This window comes from Zalophus californianus, chromosome 11 (genome assembly GCF_009762305.2).
Source record: "Zalophus californianus isolate mZalCal1 chromosome 11, mZalCal1.pri.v2, whole genome shotgun sequence".
Classification (NCBI taxonomy): domain Eukaryota; kingdom Metazoa; phylum Chordata; class Mammalia; order Carnivora; family Otariidae; genus Zalophus; species Zalophus californianus.
The window spans coordinates 48,890,729-48,908,971 of NC_045605.1; the positions used below are offsets into that span (position 1 = coordinate 48,890,729).

General features: G+C 40.5%; 1 protein-coding gene and 1 non-coding gene across 2 annotated transcripts in view; both read left to right on the forward strand.

The window, feature by feature from the left end:
* The first annotated feature begins 7,536 nt into the window (after window positions 1-7,536).
* CCDC90B (coiled-coil domain containing 90B) overlaps window positions 7,537-18,243 on the forward strand; it is a 36,761-nt gene continuing 26,054 nt past the window's right edge. Inside the window, 4 exon segments of the mRNA XM_027578740.2 lie at window positions 7,537-7,861; window positions 7,864-8,091; window positions 13,868-13,987; window positions 15,383-15,486. Coding sequence (XP_027434541.1) covers window positions 7,792-7,861; window positions 7,864-8,091; window positions 13,868-13,987; window positions 15,383-15,486 — 522 coding nt within the window. The 5' untranslated portion in view covers window positions 7,537-7,791.
* Window positions 13,110-13,243, forward strand: LOC113915660. Its single transcript, XR_003517786.1, has one exon. It is a non-coding gene; the product is annotated as a U4 spliceosomal RNA (small nuclear RNA).

Below are 18,243 nucleotides of genomic sequence, written 5' to 3' on the forward strand. Positions count from 1 at the left end.
GCTACTACTCCCCTCTCCAGAGACAGAAGTTCAAGACCTCAGCACTCCCAAAAAAGGACTGCTCACCCGGCTGACTCCCAAACACCGTACCCCTGACATTTCTGTGCTTCAGCAACCTGATATTTTGCTACCTAATTAAAATAACATATGAGAAAGTGCCCTGCACAGTGCCTAGAACATAGCAGTTGCTCAGCATGTGATATCATCCTTCCTTTTTTCCTCTCTTCATCTCCTGGGGTCCCTGTTATTGAAGTGCTATCGTCTTCATTCTGCCCCATATGAAAGCACTCAGAAAAGACCCCCCACTTCATCTGCCCTGCGGCAGATCTGAGAACTATTATATTAGGCCTCCTGGCCAAGTCCTAGCATCTGACAAGAACGGTGCAAACCCTAATGCTTTAAGTCAGTGTGGGTGCTACTCTGGGGTCTGGGTCTGTGGCTGCAGGGGGGGTATCAGAGAGTCTGGCTTGGGAGAGGGAGCTGCAGAGGCCGACACCCCAGCAGACTTGATTGGGCCTGCCCACACGGCACCTCTCCCTGACCCGAGAGTCACTATTAAAAGAACAAGCTCAAAGCAAGCTGTTCTGGAAGTACCATTCCATCTTCATAGCAATTCTATTTGTGTCAGCTGAAGAAAGAGGGCTGGAGCATCCCATTCTGGCACAATTGGAACAATTACCTCTTAAATGTGATAATTACAGTTTGATCATTTTGTAGGCAAAGGCGAGATCGGTTCCAAGATTTTCTCCTCCTTGTTGGAACTTTCTGTAAAGAAACTGCTTATGTTCCGGGGCCACCAGCTTCAGATTTCAGATCCAGATGTGAACGTGCCAGCCTCTCCAAAAGGACATAACATCTGATATTTATCTTTTGCACTGTGCTGCTGTAGTGAAGTGTGAGCCAAGGCAAATATCTGGGTAATTTAAACCAGAAGAGCTAGACCCTTTGCATGTGCCCATCACCTTAAGAGCTGGCTGTCTTGTCAGAAATCATACTGACATCTTGGCATCCATTTGACCAAGGTGGCAACATAAATAGTGTTTTGATCAAGGCCTTGAATGCAGAAAAAAAACCTGTATTCAGATCACATTTTGTATCTGTAAACTACATAACTGGTCTGCCCATTCTGGACATCAGAATCCTATCTGCATGATACAAGGTTTGGAACCTGAATCATGGCCACAAAAAGTTGAGGATAAACAAACCTAACCCATCGAATAAAACATATAGAAATTACTATGCAGATTTTTAAAGCATAAGTATACATAGAACCAATTATATCCACCACACTGGGATGGGATGGTATCTTCAGAAATGGTGAAACCAACTGATCCTTAGCCAGGTAGGTCTAAAGAAATATTTCTGCCCTCTTCCTGTCCAGCAGGTCCAAGTCCTCATTTGTCATCCTGATTCTGCATTATGATCCTTTCCTAGGCCCACACAGCCCATGTTCCTCACAGACCTGCCTTCAATGGCCACCTGTTAGTGTTGAGGTTTTGAGAATTCTGTCTCTCTTTCTGTAGTAGTTCTAAGCTCTTGCCTTAAGTGCTGATAGAATCATCGTAACGGTATTTTTATGGTTCATTTATGGCCATAATTCCTAATATGGCAATGCAGATATCCATAAAATGCTCAAATTTAAAGAGGGTCACAATCCTGCTGGGCTTTCTGCAGCTGCCTGGAGCTGAGCAGTGTCACAAGCATCCCTTGGGCATGAGAAGAAGGAGTACCACCTCCAGGTGAGGTGCCCTCTTCAGGAGACTCCCACCCCCTGAGGCTTTTCACCCCAGGCTACTTTTCACACCTCACCTCACACACATCCCCTCCTGCCGAGCACTTTGGAGAATTACAGTTTCTCCACCGCATCACATCCTCTCATATCTAGCCACACCTGTTCTGTTCATCTGTAGATACAGCATTTCATCTCTGGGTCCTCCGAAAGCAGATGTCTATCCCTTTGACAAGGAATTCCCCATCCACTTCAAGAAGAAATGGGTCTTCCCTCAAAAAGCTGAACAGAATTACCATATGACTCTGCAGTTCCACTCTTAGGTCTATGCCAGAGGATTGAAACTACTCAAGCACGTGTACACACACGTTCATAGCAGCACTCTTCCTACAAGGTAGGAACAGCCCAAATGTCTGTCAGTGGATGAATAGATAATTGTGGTATGTACCTCCAAAAAATATTATCCAGCCATAAAAAGGAATGATGTACTGATCTGCTACAGCGTGGAGGAACCTCTGAAACATTATGCTAAATGAAAGAAGCCAAACACAAAAGGTTGCATATTATAAAATCCAATTGATTTTATAGGAAATACCCAAAACAGATGAATCCACGGAGACAGACTGCAGACTGGCAGTAGCTAAGGGCTGGGGGAGCAGGCAGTGGGAGAGCCTGCTTACTGCGTAATGGGTTTACATTTTGGAACTAGATAGGGTGGTGGTTGTAAAACATTGCAAATGTACTAAATGCTACTGAATTGTGCACTTTAAAATGCTTAATTTTATGCTATGTGACTCTCACCTCAAAAAATATTTTTTAAAGGAAAGAGGCTAAGTTACAGAAGAAGGAGCCACCAATAAAAGAAAGATCTTCTTGATGGTAAGAGCTGGAAACAGGGTAAGGATGATGGGGTAAAGTCAAGGGCCCCCAGTCTCCCCACGGTGGTGTAGATCACCTCTGCGCAAAGGCTGTGTGGAGACCAGGGCTCCTCTCAGGAGCTGGCAGACCATCAGGTGAAGGCCTGAACCCGCATGTGGAGTCAGGGCTCCCGCACTCCACTGCTGGCTCCTCTCCCGTGGGTCTCCGCCTCCCTCAGCTGCAAACCCAGAGAACTACCTCCCAGGCCTGCTGTGAGGCTTTAAGCAAACAGCAAATAGGAAGCTACTCATGGCCCACCACAAAAATGCAAGGCTTGCCTTTTGGTTCAGGGTTCACATTCTAACTTACTCCTCACATGCCCTTGAATGAGTCACTGAACCTCTCTGAACCTTGTTCTTATCTCTCCCTACTTTGCAGGATTGTTGTGAGGCCTGGCAATAATATATGCCAGGTGCCTTGCACCCATTACCTGCTCCAAGAACAGCTCCTGCTTGGAAGGGGAGGAATAAGAGCAAGTGAGCACAATGGGTGTTGGGGGTAGAGGTGGGTGTTGTTGGAAATGTCACGACTGGTGCAGGATCTTGATGTACTAGAAATGGCATCCATGCAGCCCCTTCCCTCTCCTGCATCCATAGCAGACATCGCCAGTTGACAGTGGATATTCTTCCCTACAAGGCCAGCATGTGGCCTCAGAAAATGCTTTGTTCTGAGCAGTCAGTCCAAGGGAGTTGTTATGAACATGAAACCTGGTTGCCACCAGAGATTTCGTTTTCTTGAACAAAGATCAAAGATGCAGAATAGCCCCTTGGAGGAGGAGAGGTCATGTGTCCCTAATAGCAGCCATGATCTCACAATTTGTGCCCCATGCCCAGTGGACACCAACGGTGGAGGGGTGAGTGACAGTGTGACTTCTCTGCACCGTATACAGTATGCTCTGTTCTGAGCTCCACCACTTACTTGCTCTGTGACCTGGGACACAGCTCACTTCACCCTTTTGAACCTCAGTTTTCCCATCTGTGAAATAGGAGCACCACTACCTCACTCATGGAGTTGCTAAGGAGCTCAAATGTACTGATGTATAGGAATGAGCTCACATGAAGAGATAAGCAACTCCCATGTATCAGGAGTTCTTTGGGGAAGAATGTCCCACTCTGTGGTTAGGGAGGGGAGGACACAGGCCACAGGAGGCTTTGACGAGATTTGCCAGCTCTCCTATACCCCAGGACAGACACTGGGCCCTGAAGACGAGGAGACCCCAAAATCCTATTTCCCAGGCAGATCCCTTTGAGATCCAAGGCAGCCAACTGTACTTCGAGGCAGGTTGCTCTGATCAGGCACCTTGAGGCTGGAGCTATGGACTCTGCCAGGAAAGAGGGGCTCTCAAAGATCCTCCAGGTCAGTATCTAGGACAGGAGACCTGGGTGAAATACATGTCCCGGACTCCTAAAGTCCAGACAAGGGGACTGAGCAAAGAACAGGCCAAGACCCTTTCTTTCTAATGCCACTCCCCAGGCTAACACCCTTCGGCAATTCCTCTTCACCCACAGATGGAGTCAAAGAGAACTTGAGGGCCAGCCCTACCTTTTCCAACCTCACCTTCAGAATTCCTCTGTCCTCGACCCATTGCTCCAGCCATCCTCTCAAATGAACCAGACTCTCTCACACATACTTCCTGACTTTTGCAAGCACTGTTGCCTTTTGCACACACCCTACCCCCATCCACCAAATCCACTTAACCAAATTACTTTTTTACTCATCCTTGCAAATGAAAGACTTTCCAGGGCTCCTGACTTTGGGTAGTATAAGCCTCTCTTACACCTTCCGTTGGTGTAAGGGACTTTTCTCCTTGGCACCTTTCTCCTTCATCATAGTATTGATTACAGTTAGACTGATAGCAATCTGAGGGCAGCATTGGGTCTTATGTCTGGATCCTCATGGCTTAGCAATGTGCCTGACACCATAAATAGTACTCAGTAAGGATTAGTTGAAGGAATAAATGAATAACCAGTGAGAGACACTGTCAGGTATGATGTCACATTGCAAAATATAATGTTTTAACAATTCTTTTGTTCTCTTTTTCTTTCCTTTTAATCTTTTTCTTGATTTACTATAATCAGCAAACTTTTCATTGGTTGTCATTGCCAGCTCCCTAGTACGTTCAGGAAAAGAAGGTCTCAGATCCGTGGGGGATAGGGGGCTTGTGGTCACTTTCAAGCCATGAAAAGTGTGATATTAACATAAAATAGCACAAGGGCCCCTGGGTGGCACAGTCGATTAAGTGTCATGATCAAGCCCTGCATCAAGCTCTGAGCTCAGTAAACAGTCTGCTAAAGTTTCTCTCTCCTTCTCCCTCTGCCCTTCCCTGCGCTCTCTCTCTCTCAAATAAACAAATAAACCTTAAAAAAAACCCCATAAACTAGCACAAAACTTTAGTGACAGTGTGCTCCTCTGACTCAAAGATTACACAAAAACTATAAAATTAGTTGCAGAAATAAGGGCAAAAGATGGTCTTTTGTTCTGTCCACATACCCCCTCTAGTGTCAGAAACTCAAAGTAAACTAAGGAAGGAAAAGAATCCCATTGGGTCCCATCTGTCTCCCAAAGCCTCATTCACCTGCTTTAAAAAATACATTAGAGTTCCTTCATATCACCTATTCTGAGAGAAAAGGACCAATGTAGGGGGTGGTCCAGGCTGCATCTTCTCCCCTTGAAGTCACCAGAGTTACATTCACAGAGCTGGCAGGCCACTGGCCATCTCTTGCACTTATGTCCAACCTGGGTTCCCAGACCTCTAGGCCTCAGAAGAAAAAGTACTGGGGTCCTCATGAGGGACCTGGAATTTCACAATGCCTGAGGAAATTGTGCCAACACTGGAGATGAAAGAAAACCACCAAAGAAACTGGCAAGTGTTTTTGCCTTCAGGACATTATCCGCTTGGTGTTGGATCAGTACTGCATATCTCCCACTCGCTAAATGGTAGTTATCTATGTCTTAAAATACTCAAAAATAGGAAAATAAGTAATGGTTTCATATATGTGGTTGGTAAAGAGTGTGAAATATGTTTAAATTTGGGGCTCATAAGAGCAAAAATATAATAAAAGTGGCCCTTCACAATGAAAAAGCTAGGACCCACTTCCCTGCTAAGCTATTGGCCTCTAAGATGTGGATAAACCAGGCTGCTTTCAGAGAGACAGCACTTCTCATGGCCAGGCCACCTCATCAGACATTGGGAGGAGCAATGATTCACAAGCCTGTACTAGTGAATGGCAAATAGTGTTTCCTGGAAAGGTACTCAAACTGGCTTTTATCAGTTTGGGCTTAAAAACATTCAAAATCTCCTGAGAATTTATTGTACAAACCCAATTCCTTAGTCTTTTTATTCTTGTTTTCAGTATTATATCCCCCAATTCTGCCCAATCTTCCAAATGACTTTGGTGCCCCTATCAGGTCTCCTCACCAAACTATGACTATATTTTGAACATTTATTGATTCATTCAACACATATTTACCAAAGGCTCATTAGGGGCCAGGCATTATGCCAGGTGTTGGGAGAAAACAGTGACAGATGTGTCTCCACCATCATGGAGGATACAAATAAGAAATACAAGGGCAAGGGCAGGAACATGGGTCCCTCAGGAGTTCCATGAAAGAGAATACGATTAGCCCTGCTTTGGTCATTTGACTAATCAACACTTTACTTCTGTTGCAGAGCTTTACACTGATGTAAATAATAACCAGTAAGTGTGAAGTCAGGTACACTTTTTTCCATAATCATTACTTAAGGTAATTAAAAATATCGTGGTCCCACTAACTGGTCTATATCTTCCAGTAGTCTGTGAGCTCCTCCAGAACAGTGATCATCATATCATTTGACAGAATTACAATCATACTGGATATACATACACATATGTATATATCATTACTTTAATATATGTGTATATGTAAATAATTTTTTAAAATAATGACTATATCATATTAATGATTATATAATATTCCATGACTGTATAATATTCCCATTTGAATAACAGTTCCAACTATATGATTGTATAGTATTCCAACTTGGGACATTTGTGCAAGTTGCTGAACCGCATTGAATATTTAGATTATTTCTAATTTATTACTATTATAAATAATATTCCATGGGTTATAATTTTTAAAAATCTTAGCTACAGATATGACTACTTTTTCTTAGGATAGATTTTTAGGAGTGAACCTCTGGCTATTCACTTCTTATAATTTCATATATATTATTAAATTGCTTTCCAAATGTACTAATTTACACACCTGCCAGCAGTGTGAGTGACCCTATCTAATTGCATATTTGCTGGCATCGATTATTTTTTTTAACTTTAATAGGTAAAACTGGTATATCTTTATGTTTGCTCTTTTCATTTTCCTGGTGAATTTAAGCTGTTCCTTTTTTTCCTTCGGTTTTTTAATAGCCTTATATTTCCTTTCCATAAATTGCCTGTTAAAGCCCTTGCCCACAGGAATCAAGTGTTGTTCCTTTAATGGGCCTCAGTGCTTAGAAAGGTCTTGTTATGCAGCCGACGCTTACAAAGCTTTGAAAACGAATAGGTAGGAAAATCCAGGGGTAACTGTTTACATCCTTTATGCGAATAATTAAGCCTCTAAAACCTAACGACTGTGACCACTTTAGAATTTACGAAGAATATATTAGCATACTTGAACCCCACAACTACTGTGTACTGTTATTTTCAGCATTTTTACCGTGTGTTACAAAGTCTGAAGTAACAGGTCTCAGAGGGGTAAGTGGTGAAAATCAGGTCCACTCTGGAAACAGAAATTGTTTCCCTCCAGACAGGGACTAAACCAACTGAAGTTCGTCCTCCTGTACACAAGAGGGCGAAGCAGTAGGCCATGAAGCCGCACGAATAAGGGCCTCGTTGGACTACATTTCCCAGGTTTCTGCGCGATCCCCCGGAATGCTCAGCCGACGAGGATTTCAGGTCCCAGGTTGCCCGGCGGTAGGCTGCGACTCCGTCTCCCACCCAGGCGCGTAATGGCTCCTGGCTTTTCCGGGGAACCTCTGCTGTTGAGCTGTACCTCATTGCTAGGGAACGGGCACTGGAAGGTCTCAGACACGGTCCCGCTTTCTTAGGGCGGTAACGTCCTGCGCCGGTTGGGAAGGGAAGGTGGGAGGAGCGGAGCCGCTGTGAACCATGCTCGTGAGCTGTGGGTCCGTCTGTGAAGAAGCCCACCTTTGCCGGACGGCGGCTGGAGTCTGCGCTGGCCCTGTTTTGTGTGGCAGGCGGAAAACTACACTTCCCAGCATCCTCGCGGTGCGAGAACTACCTTGCCCGAAAGTCTGAGCGTGGTTCAGCTAGCCTTTCGCCTCCTCCCGCCAGCCCGAAAACAGGAAATGTGGGGTCGTTGTGTTTGGCGGCTGCTGCGATCTGAGGGCCGTGGGAGCCACCGGGTTTCGAGCCTCGGCGGGGATTTTTCGCCGGCCCTGCGAAGAGGTGAGACGAGGCAGCTTGTCACCGAAGCCTGAGTGTTATCTGGGGAGACTGCCTGTGGTTCTTGCCTGCTCGGTCGCGCGCGAGGCGACAGTGCCACGCCCCTTCCAGCCCCGCCTGGTGCAGGCGACCCCGCGGCTGGTCTCGCCAGGTTGTGCGGGGGCGAGGACCCAGTAGAGCACCGCCTTCTCCTCTGAGAGCCTGGGGTTCCCGCCTGGTTCCATCACTAGAGTGTGCCCCGCCCCGGCTTCTTTCTCAGGCCTTGTTTCCTTCTTACTGTCAAATGGGGCTGGCAGCCCTCGCCTTCTGGGAGGTATGTCAGGAGCAATCTTGTGTTCTGAGAGTTCTGGTTTCTCTCGTGGCCTGTTCACACCTAGGCTGTGTTATTTGAGTGCTGTCTTGAGCCCACGTTTTTGGTAGACCACAGCATACATGTCAGGCCAGCTTTATTTTCTCTGTAATTTCTAGTACTCTGCAATCACATAGTAGCCATTCAAAGCAAAACAAAACGTGAATGCTGGAACCTGCAAGTGTTGAACTTGGTGGCACCCCTGTTAGCATTGTGTCCTGCAGGACGTCAGACTTGATGCTGAAAGATGATTCTAGACTCCATCTCCTCTCACCCTTTTTAAAAAACTCTGTAAGGTTGTCTACACAATAGGCACTTCGTACTAACCTTATCATTCCATGTTCAACCTAAATCTTCAGTGCCATGTAAAATGAGCCACCCAGTGCCCACTGTACTTTGTGCCATTCTGCTAATTCATTTCACTCACACAGATTGCAGTTGTAGATCGCCCATCTGTAAGACTGCTGTTGAGCTCCCAGTGTCTGTCACAAGGTATTTGGTTACATATTTAGGTGTTGGGTATACTTTTATACATTATGATGGATTTTACAAAAAGGAGATAGCATTTTTTGAACCCTAGGAAATCACCCCATTTTCAATCTAATTGTTGTAAATTTTGAGGGATAATGTGTTTTTGTTTGAATATGTAAACAATATTAAACAATTTTGGAGAATGAACTTTGAAGTACTAGAAAATACTTAATAAATAAACAGTGTTGTCTTAACATATTTGTTTAGTTACCCTACTTGAATCTGACTTTCTTGGAGAAATCTTAAGTGGCCCCTTACAACTAATATGATTTGTGTCCCTCATCACTGAACAAATAGTAATTGAATGCTTACTGTGTAGTTTAAACTTGCCTAATAATGTCGGTAATGAAGGAACTTAAAAACCTTTACCTGGACCTATGGAAGGATCTCAGTTATTTAGTCCAATATCCTTTTTAAAGATAAATAATAGAAGGCATGGGAAGGTGATGCAATTTGTCTAAGTTTTAATAGTGCTGGATTCCTAGTTCATTACTGCTTCCCAAATTTAGCAGAATAGAAACCCTGGGGATACTTTCTAAAAATATGTAGTTTTAAGCCCTACTCCAGAACTACTGAGTCAGTCTTCAGGGGTGGAGACCAGGGATCTCTGTGTTACTTATTAATTCTGATAATTCTGATGTAGCTAGCAAAGCGCCTGCCAACAGACCAGCATATAGAAATATATATTAATAACCAGCTATGTCACTAAAGTATTGCAGCTCTAAAGTTAGCAGTAAGTTAATATAAAACTTGTAGCTTAGATTTAATGAGACAGCATTTTACATGTATTATCGAAAGTAAAATATGGCCTTTCCTGGCAAAGAGGCAGTTTGGTTCAAGGTAAGTCAGAGTGCTAATCCAAGATACACAGTTTAACAGCTTCGTGATGCTGGTTAAGTCTTTAAATGGAGTTTGTTTCTCACTTTAAGAAAACTACAAGATAGGTATGAAAGGAGCGGTTTGGGGTTTTGTACAATTGTGTAAGTCTGGGAACTTCTAAGGTATTAAGGATCTGTTATCCCACCCTGAGCTAAGAACAGTGATTCTTGTTACTTCATCCTCTACCTATTAATATGCTTGCAAAGACTTATTCTTAAAAGTGCTTATGAGGAAAAAATAAAGTGCTTATGAGTTGAAGTCTTGTGAAGCCCTACTGTGGATATCAAAGCTTTTCCATTTCCTTATTCCCTCCAAAGAAGAGTGCTCTCTAAAGTCCTACTGCAAGGGAGGGTGTTAACACCTACTTCTTAGGATTGTGAGGACTTAGCCAAAGATTACATAACTATTTGAGTACACCTAAGGAATGAATGTTCCACAGATCTTTCTCTATTCTCGTTTCTTCTCATCCCCATAGTAAATAGAGCCCAAGGTAGAAATAGCAAAGGCAGCTCTTGCCTTTGTGAATTTTGCTCATCCTGTTCCTCCTGTCTGGCTTTAAAATTTACCGTAACCTAGTATCTTTTCCAAATAGCCATTTTTAGAAACTTTTATTTTATTTAAATTCAATTAATTAACATATGGTGTATTAGTAGTTCAGAGGTAGAGTTCAGTGATTCATCAGTTGCATATAACACCCAATGTTCATTATGTCATGTGTCCTCCTTAATGCCCATCACCCAGTTACCCCATCCCCCCACCCTCCTCCCCTCCAGAAACCTTCAGTTTGTTTCCTGAGAGTCTCTTATGGTTTGCCTCCCTCTCTGATTTCATCTTAATTTATTTTTTCTTCCCTTCCCCTATCATTCTCTGTTTTGTTTCTTAAATTCCATGAGTGAAATCATATGATAATTGTCTTTCTCTAGAAAGATTGACTTATTTCACTTAGCATAATACCCTCTAGTTCCATCCACATTGCTGCAGAGGGTAAGATTTCATTCAAATAGCCATTTTTTAACCCTTTATTCTCATCGAGGACCAAATATTTCTCTTCTGTATTCCCTTATGGATATATCTTGATAGGACATGAGTTAAAACCACAGCCTTGATCTTCATTGTACCTACAATACCTAACACAGTTCCTGTCAATCAGCAAATGTCTGCTGAGCACCCAGAATTGTATTAGGCATGGGGGATTCCATGATGAGCAAGAACAGGTATGGTTCCTGCTCACAGGAACCTTACCATCTTATGCAGTGGTAGTCAGTTTTTCTGTAACCAGCCAGGTTATATTGTAGGCATTGTGAGCCATACAGTCACTTGATACTATTCTGGTCTTGGTAGCATGAAAGCACCCATAGGTGTAAAAAGGACTGGCTATTTCTTTTTTATCATTTGAACTTAGAGTCATATTTAGATACTGTTTTTTAAATTCTCATGTTTTTCATTCATAAGTGAATGAGCATGGCTGTGTTGCAATAAAGCTGTTTAGAAAAATAGGTGGTGATGGCCTGCAGGCTGTGGTTTGTTGACCTGACCCCTGGCCTGGTGGGAAAGGTAAGCAGTTAACAATCATATAAATGTGTAAATTGTGAGGTGCGGCAAAATAATGTTCTAAGATCCTGTGAAAAACCCTAACAAGAAAACACCTGACCTAAAGGAGTTTGGGCAGGCCTTCTGGTGGAGGAGACATTTGAACTGAACACTGAAGGATAAATATGAGCAGGCAAAGAAAAGGGGAACTTTCTTAAATTATTAAGAGAATTAAAGAATTAAGAATCCTTGAGAGCGGAGGGCCAAATTGAGCACAGTGGGACATGAGATTGCAGCTGCACCCGGCAGAGATTTGCAGCAGTGGTAGGTATTTATTTGGTCTCTCTCCCATATCAGTGGGAAGCTTCCCTTTGTGAAAGGAAGAATTGTGCACTAACCTGCCTAGCTCTGAGACCATAAGATCTCAGGCAGTTACTTTGCATTTCTGAACCTGTTCTTCTCATCCATAACATGAGAATTTTAAGGATAAATAATAGGTGTGAAAGCAGTATCGTGTTATATAAATATTACTCCCCCCCCCTTGCCCACGGTAAACCCCAAATAAAATACTAAACTTCTAATCAAGGATGGGTAACTGTGGGTACTAATCATTCCTAATGCAATTGTTATTGGAAATATTACTGAAATCTGCCCCTCTTTTTCCTCTAATATTTTCTTTTCTCTTCCTTAGGTCTAATATTGACACACAAAGGCACATTGCTTAACTCTTCTAGATGGCACTCAGAGCCAAAAAGATTGCTGACCACTGCGCTGTGTGTGTGTACGTGCACGCGCGTGTGTGCAAAATTGATCCATCTTTACATCTGATTCCTATTACCTGTAAACAGAATTTATCTGAGTATTTGAATGAATTGATATAAAGGACTGGCCATTGCTTTTTCATCATTGAATTTAGAGTTTATGTTTAGATACTGTTTTTAAACATCTCTTTCCTGCCTACTAGTCCACAAAGTCAGCGAAGACATCAGTTATGTCTGGTTTTGCACATCATCCCCCAGGCCTGGTGCTCAAGTATTTGTTGCTGAAAAGATACATAGGAAAGAAATACATTTTCCCTACACTACCTAGCAGAAACATAATACCCGAGGTTGCAGCTATGTCTTTTAAGTACCTAGATAACTTAAGCAATTTAGGATAAAAAAGAGACAGCATAGGGTGACAGAAAGAGCATGAGCTTTGGAGTCAGAAGACCTGAGTCTCAATTCTGATTCTGCCAATGACTCTGTAACTTTAGGTAAAATGCTTTATCTTTTCTAGGTTCAGTTTTCTTTTCTAAAAACGTAGATAATATCACCTTGCGTTCATAGTATGTAAAATATCTGGTATATGGGGTGCCTGGACGACTCAGTCTGTTAAGCATCTGCTTCAGCTCGGGTCATGATTCTGGGGTCCTGGGATCAAGCCCCGTGTCAGGCTCCCTCTTCAGTGGGGAGTCTGCTTCTCCCTCTGCTCCTCCCACTGCTCGTGCTCACTTGTTCCCTCTCTTTCTCTTTCAAATAAATAAAATCTTCTATGAAAAATATCTAGGATAGTACCTAGTGTTCAGTTAATAGTTACACTAATTAGCTGTTATTTTACTTAGTACATGATAATAGTAATGAAGTTGTATATAGACAGAGTTCTGAAAAAGAATGAAATCTTTTAATGAAATTCATCAGTAATATATGGAAAAGGACCATACTGTGTCTAGGTTAAAAATTGGGAATTTATTAGCTTTGTGCAGTGGCAGTATCGTAGCCAGTGAGGTTTATCCGAGGTGTGATTATTGCTAATTGTAAAATTGGGAATTTATTGAAATGGGACAATTTATTGCAAAAATGAGAAATTTGCTAGAGCTTTTGTGTTGACAGTAGTAAATACCCCAGGATTTAAAATCAAATACATCGATTGATTCAACAGTAAAATATTGTGACCCAGTTAACTGCCAAGCACCTTTCTAGGTACTGAAAGTACAGTGAAGAAAAACCCAAAGTGCCATGGAGCTGACATTCTGGTTCAGAGAGACAAACCAGACGATTATAGATTAGAGCTGAGAACTATGATGGAAATAAAATGGATATGTAAGAGAGTGGGCATTCAAAAAGCTACTTCATATGGGGATGTAGGTATAAATAGCTCTATGAAAAACTTCTGAGCCCCTAGGAGAGTTGGGTGGTTTCCACTCTTCCAGTAATGAGAGACATGGCAGTGATATCCAAAGCTTTTGATGTATAGCACAACTTTTGACTGACTCTTAAATAAAATATATCCGAAAGAAGGAAAGGAAACATTCATTCAATGTTTGCCATGTATAGAATAGTGTTAGAAACTTCTCAGGTGAAAGAGTGGGCCGCTCAGAAGAATCCGTTTTCTTCCTTGAAATTATAGAATTCCTAGGAGCTGGAACTGTGTGGTAAATAATGCCTTAGAAGCTAAAGTGTCACACTTGTGTTGGTTACTACAAGGAAAAAACCTGTCTTCCTTTTTCAGACTTCTTCACCACCACAACCAAGGAAGGATATGATATGAGGCGAGTGGACATAACTCCTTTAGAACAAAGGAAATTAACTTTTGATACCCATGCACTGGTTCAGGATTTGGAAACTCATGGTGAGAAATGGGTACCTCTTGAAAGAAGAATATTAACAACAGTCACAGTAAATTACCTAGTGAAGTCAATATCATTATTATGAACAATTAAGAGTCACTTTAAATACAAGTGCCATCCATACAGTGGAATATTCTACAGTCATAAAAATGGTGTTGAGGAATATTTACTGATAACGAGAAATACTCAGCTAAGTGGAAAAAAACATATAAAATTACATGTGTAGTATGACTTCAATTATGTAGAAAAAAACTAGTTTCTAGGCTGATACTAAAGTTCACATGGAAGTGCAAGGATAAATTATTCTTAAATATCTTATTCTTAAATAAGAATAGCAAAACAGAAAAAGAACAAACAAAAGATTACCAGGTATCAAAACAGTAAGTTAAATTATGTGATAGTACAGGAATAGAAAAGTTGATTAATAGAATGGTATTCAGATAGATATAGACATTTTTAGTGAACAATAAAGGTATTACAAATTAGGGAAAGGAAGGGCTATTTAATAAATTGATAGGATACATCACTAGCTGTTTGAAAAAATAGATACTCTCACTGAAAAATAAATTACAGATTGACTAAAAGTCAAATGTAAAAAAAAAAAAAAGAGAGGGGCACCTGGGTGGCTCAGTTGTTAAGCGTCTGCCCTCAGCTCCGGTCATAATCCCAGGGTCCTGGGATTGACCCCGCACTGGGCTCCCTGCTCAGTGGGAAGCCTGCTTTTCCCTCTCCCCCACTTGTGTTCTCTCTCTCGCTTTGTCTCTCTCTGTCAAATAAAAAAAAAAAAAAATGAGAGAAAAGCTATTAAAAATACTAGAATATAGAATATTTTAAGACTTAGATTGAGGAAGCAAGACCTAAAACTCAAAAGCAGAAGAGTAAAGACTGACAGATGGGACTACTGAAATACGTAAATATGTATATCAAAGGGTATCATTCACAAAGTTAAAAATGTTAGGAACGTACATGACAATGAACCTATTGCTTTAATATACAAAGAGTTCATATGAATCAATAAAAAAGATTTTAGTAATTTTAAAGAAAAATGGTCAAAGGCCAAAAATAGCTCACAGAAAAATAAAAATAGGCAATAAATATATGTAAAGTTACTTGACTGAAAAAGTGCAAATTTTAAGGATAAATAATGCAGTGCTATTTCAGTTTCTAATGCCAATTATAAACTCAAAATCACTAGCAATATCCAGTGTTGATGTAGACATGGGGAAATGGATCAGTGGGAATTAAAATTGTAGAGTGCTTTTGGAGAATAACAATCTGAAAATTTTAATTGTAACCTTTTTTTAAGTGAAAAATTTGATGAGGAAAGTTATTTTAGCTGTTTATGTTGATAAGGTTATACATTTTTAAAAAAACAAATACATATTTGCTGTCTACAGGATTTGACAAAGCACAAGCAGAAACAATTGTATCAGCATTAACCACTTTATCAAATGTCAGCCTGGATAGTATCTACAAGGAGATGGTTACTCGAGCTCAACAGGTAATATTTTCATTATTATCAGTTCTGACAGTTTCATCAGTCTTTTTTATACTGCATCTCTTGACTACCCACCCACCTTCTAAACACACCTACATCTTCCTTATACTCTACAAGGGAACCAAAGAACAAAAAGCAAAACCCTTTAATAAAGTCACTATCTAAAGAGATCGAGGAGGGGACACCTGGGTGGCTCAGTCGTTAAGTGTCTGCCTTCGGCTCAGGTCATGATCCCAGGGTCCTGGGACCGAGCCCCATGTCAGGCTCCCTGCTCAGCGGGGATTCTGCTTCTCCCTCTCCTACTTGTGTGCCTGTTCTCATTATCTCTGTCAAATACATAAAATCTTAAAAAAAATAGAGATTGAGGAGTTAGAAGAGTCAATAAAATTATGGTAGCACAGAGAATAAAATTTTGTCAAATGTTTTGTTATGTGAGAAAATTATGTATTATTTGAAATATTTGAGGTGGTGGTGGTAGATGATTCGTGAAATAACTTTTTCCCCATAGAAAACCTACCACAGTAGAAAAGCTAACTTATAAGATAAAAACATTTTGGGGGTGCCTGGGTGGCTCAGTTGTTAAGTGTCTGCCTTCGGCTCAGGTCATGATCCCAGGGTCCTGGGATCAAGTCCCACTTCGGGCTTCCTGCTCCGCGGGAAGCCCGCTTCTCCCTCTCCCACTCCCCCTGCTTGTGTTACCTCTCTCGCTGTCCTCTCTGTCAAAAAATAAATAAAATATTAAAAAAAAAAGATAAAAACATTTTAGTGTAGTCATGTGTATGTTCTGGTTAACTTTCACGAACTTAGAAAGCTAGAAGGGACGTAAACATGGCTGGGAACAACTTCATTAGTATGCTTTTATTTGGATACACAAATCCTTAAGGTGAAATAATGCCATTTACTAAGAACTTAGGATGAGAGATGCACAGAGCTGTGGATTTCTCATGTATTATCTTATGTAATTCCTATAACAATCTTGAGAAGTAGGTAGAATTATTCTACTTTGCCACTGAAGAATGAGTCGGGTTGAGTAATTTTTAAGACCTGTCACTGTGGTGCTATGGAGAAAAAGCAATAATTTTATATAAAGCATAGAATAAGCTAAATGAGCTTAACTGTGGAATAATTCATAGAACTCATAATAATTCATGAATTAATTCACTGTGTTTAAGAATTTGTTTCCTTCCTATAATTTTATATATATATATAAAAGATATATTGATACATATCAGTTATATCTCCCTCCCCCCCTTTGGAGTTGATAGATACTTTATTTTTACTTAGGAATTAAGATTTGTCTTTTTTATTCCTCCTTTCCCAAGTGATACACTGTTAAAAATGTGGTTTACAATTTGTAGAAACACTTTTTTAGCATTTATTATTGAAATATAATTGATATACAATGTTGTATTAGCTTCAAGTGTACAAAGTAGTGATTTGACAATTCTCTACATTACTTAGTGCTCCCCTATGATATATGTAGTCACTGTCTGTCACTATACAATGTTTTTACAATGAATGTTATTGACTATATTCCCTATGCTGTACTTTTTATCTCCAGGATTTATTTATTTTATAACTGGAAGTTTATACCTCTTAATTCTCTTTACCTATTTCACCCATTCCCCCACTTCCACCCCTCTGGCAACCACTAGTTCTTCTGTTTCTGCTTTTTTTTTATTTGTTTTGTTTCTTAGATTCTACATATAAATGAAATTATATAGTGTTTGTCTTTCTCTATCCGATGTATTTCACTTAACATAATACCCTCTAGCTCCATCCATGTTGTAACAAATGGCCAGATCTCATTCTTTTTCATAATTGAGTATTACTCCATTGTATATATACCACTTCTTTATACATTCATCTCTCCATGGACACTTGGTTTCCTTCCATATCTTGGCTATTGTAAATAAGGCTGCAATAAACCTAGGAGTGCATATATCTTTTAAAAAATTAGTTTTCATTTTCTCTGGTAAATACCCAGTAATGGAATTACTGGATAATGGTATTTCTATTTTTAATTTTTTGAGGAATCTCTATACTGTTTTTCACAGTGATTGCGTCAGTTTACATTCTCACTAGTAGTTCACAAGGGTTCTCTTTCTTTCTACATTCTTATGAACACTTGTATTTCATATTTTGATAGCCATTCTGACTGGTGTGAGATGATCTCTCACTGTGGTTTTGATTTGCATTTCCCTGAGAATTAGTGATGTTGAGCTTCTTCATATGTCTGTTGGCCATCTGTATGTCCTCTTTGGAAAAATGCTTATTCAGTTCCTCTACCCACTTTTTTTTTTCATGAATAATTTGTGAATTAATTCACTGAATTTAAGAATCTGATTTATCTTTTTTTAATTTTTCAGATTTAGGTTTCCTTTCTCAGATAAATATTTAACAGCAGAGAAAAATTAGGATTTCTTTCTTACATAAAATTAGAACCTTTTGCATAAAATTTCAATGCTTAATTGACCAGTACAGTATAGTGATTGACCAATTCTATACAGTACTCAGTGCTCATCATAAGTGTACACCTATTTCATCATAAGTGTACACCTATTTCACCCTCTTGTAACCATTAGTTCTCCATAGTTAAGAGTCTGTTGCTTGGTTTATCTCTCTCTCTTTTTTGTTTTTAATCTTTGCTTATTTGTTTTGTTTCTTAAATTCCACATATGAGTGAAATCATATGGTATTTGTCTTTCTCTGACTGACATATTTCACTTAGCATTGTGCTCTACCTCCATGTTGCTGTAA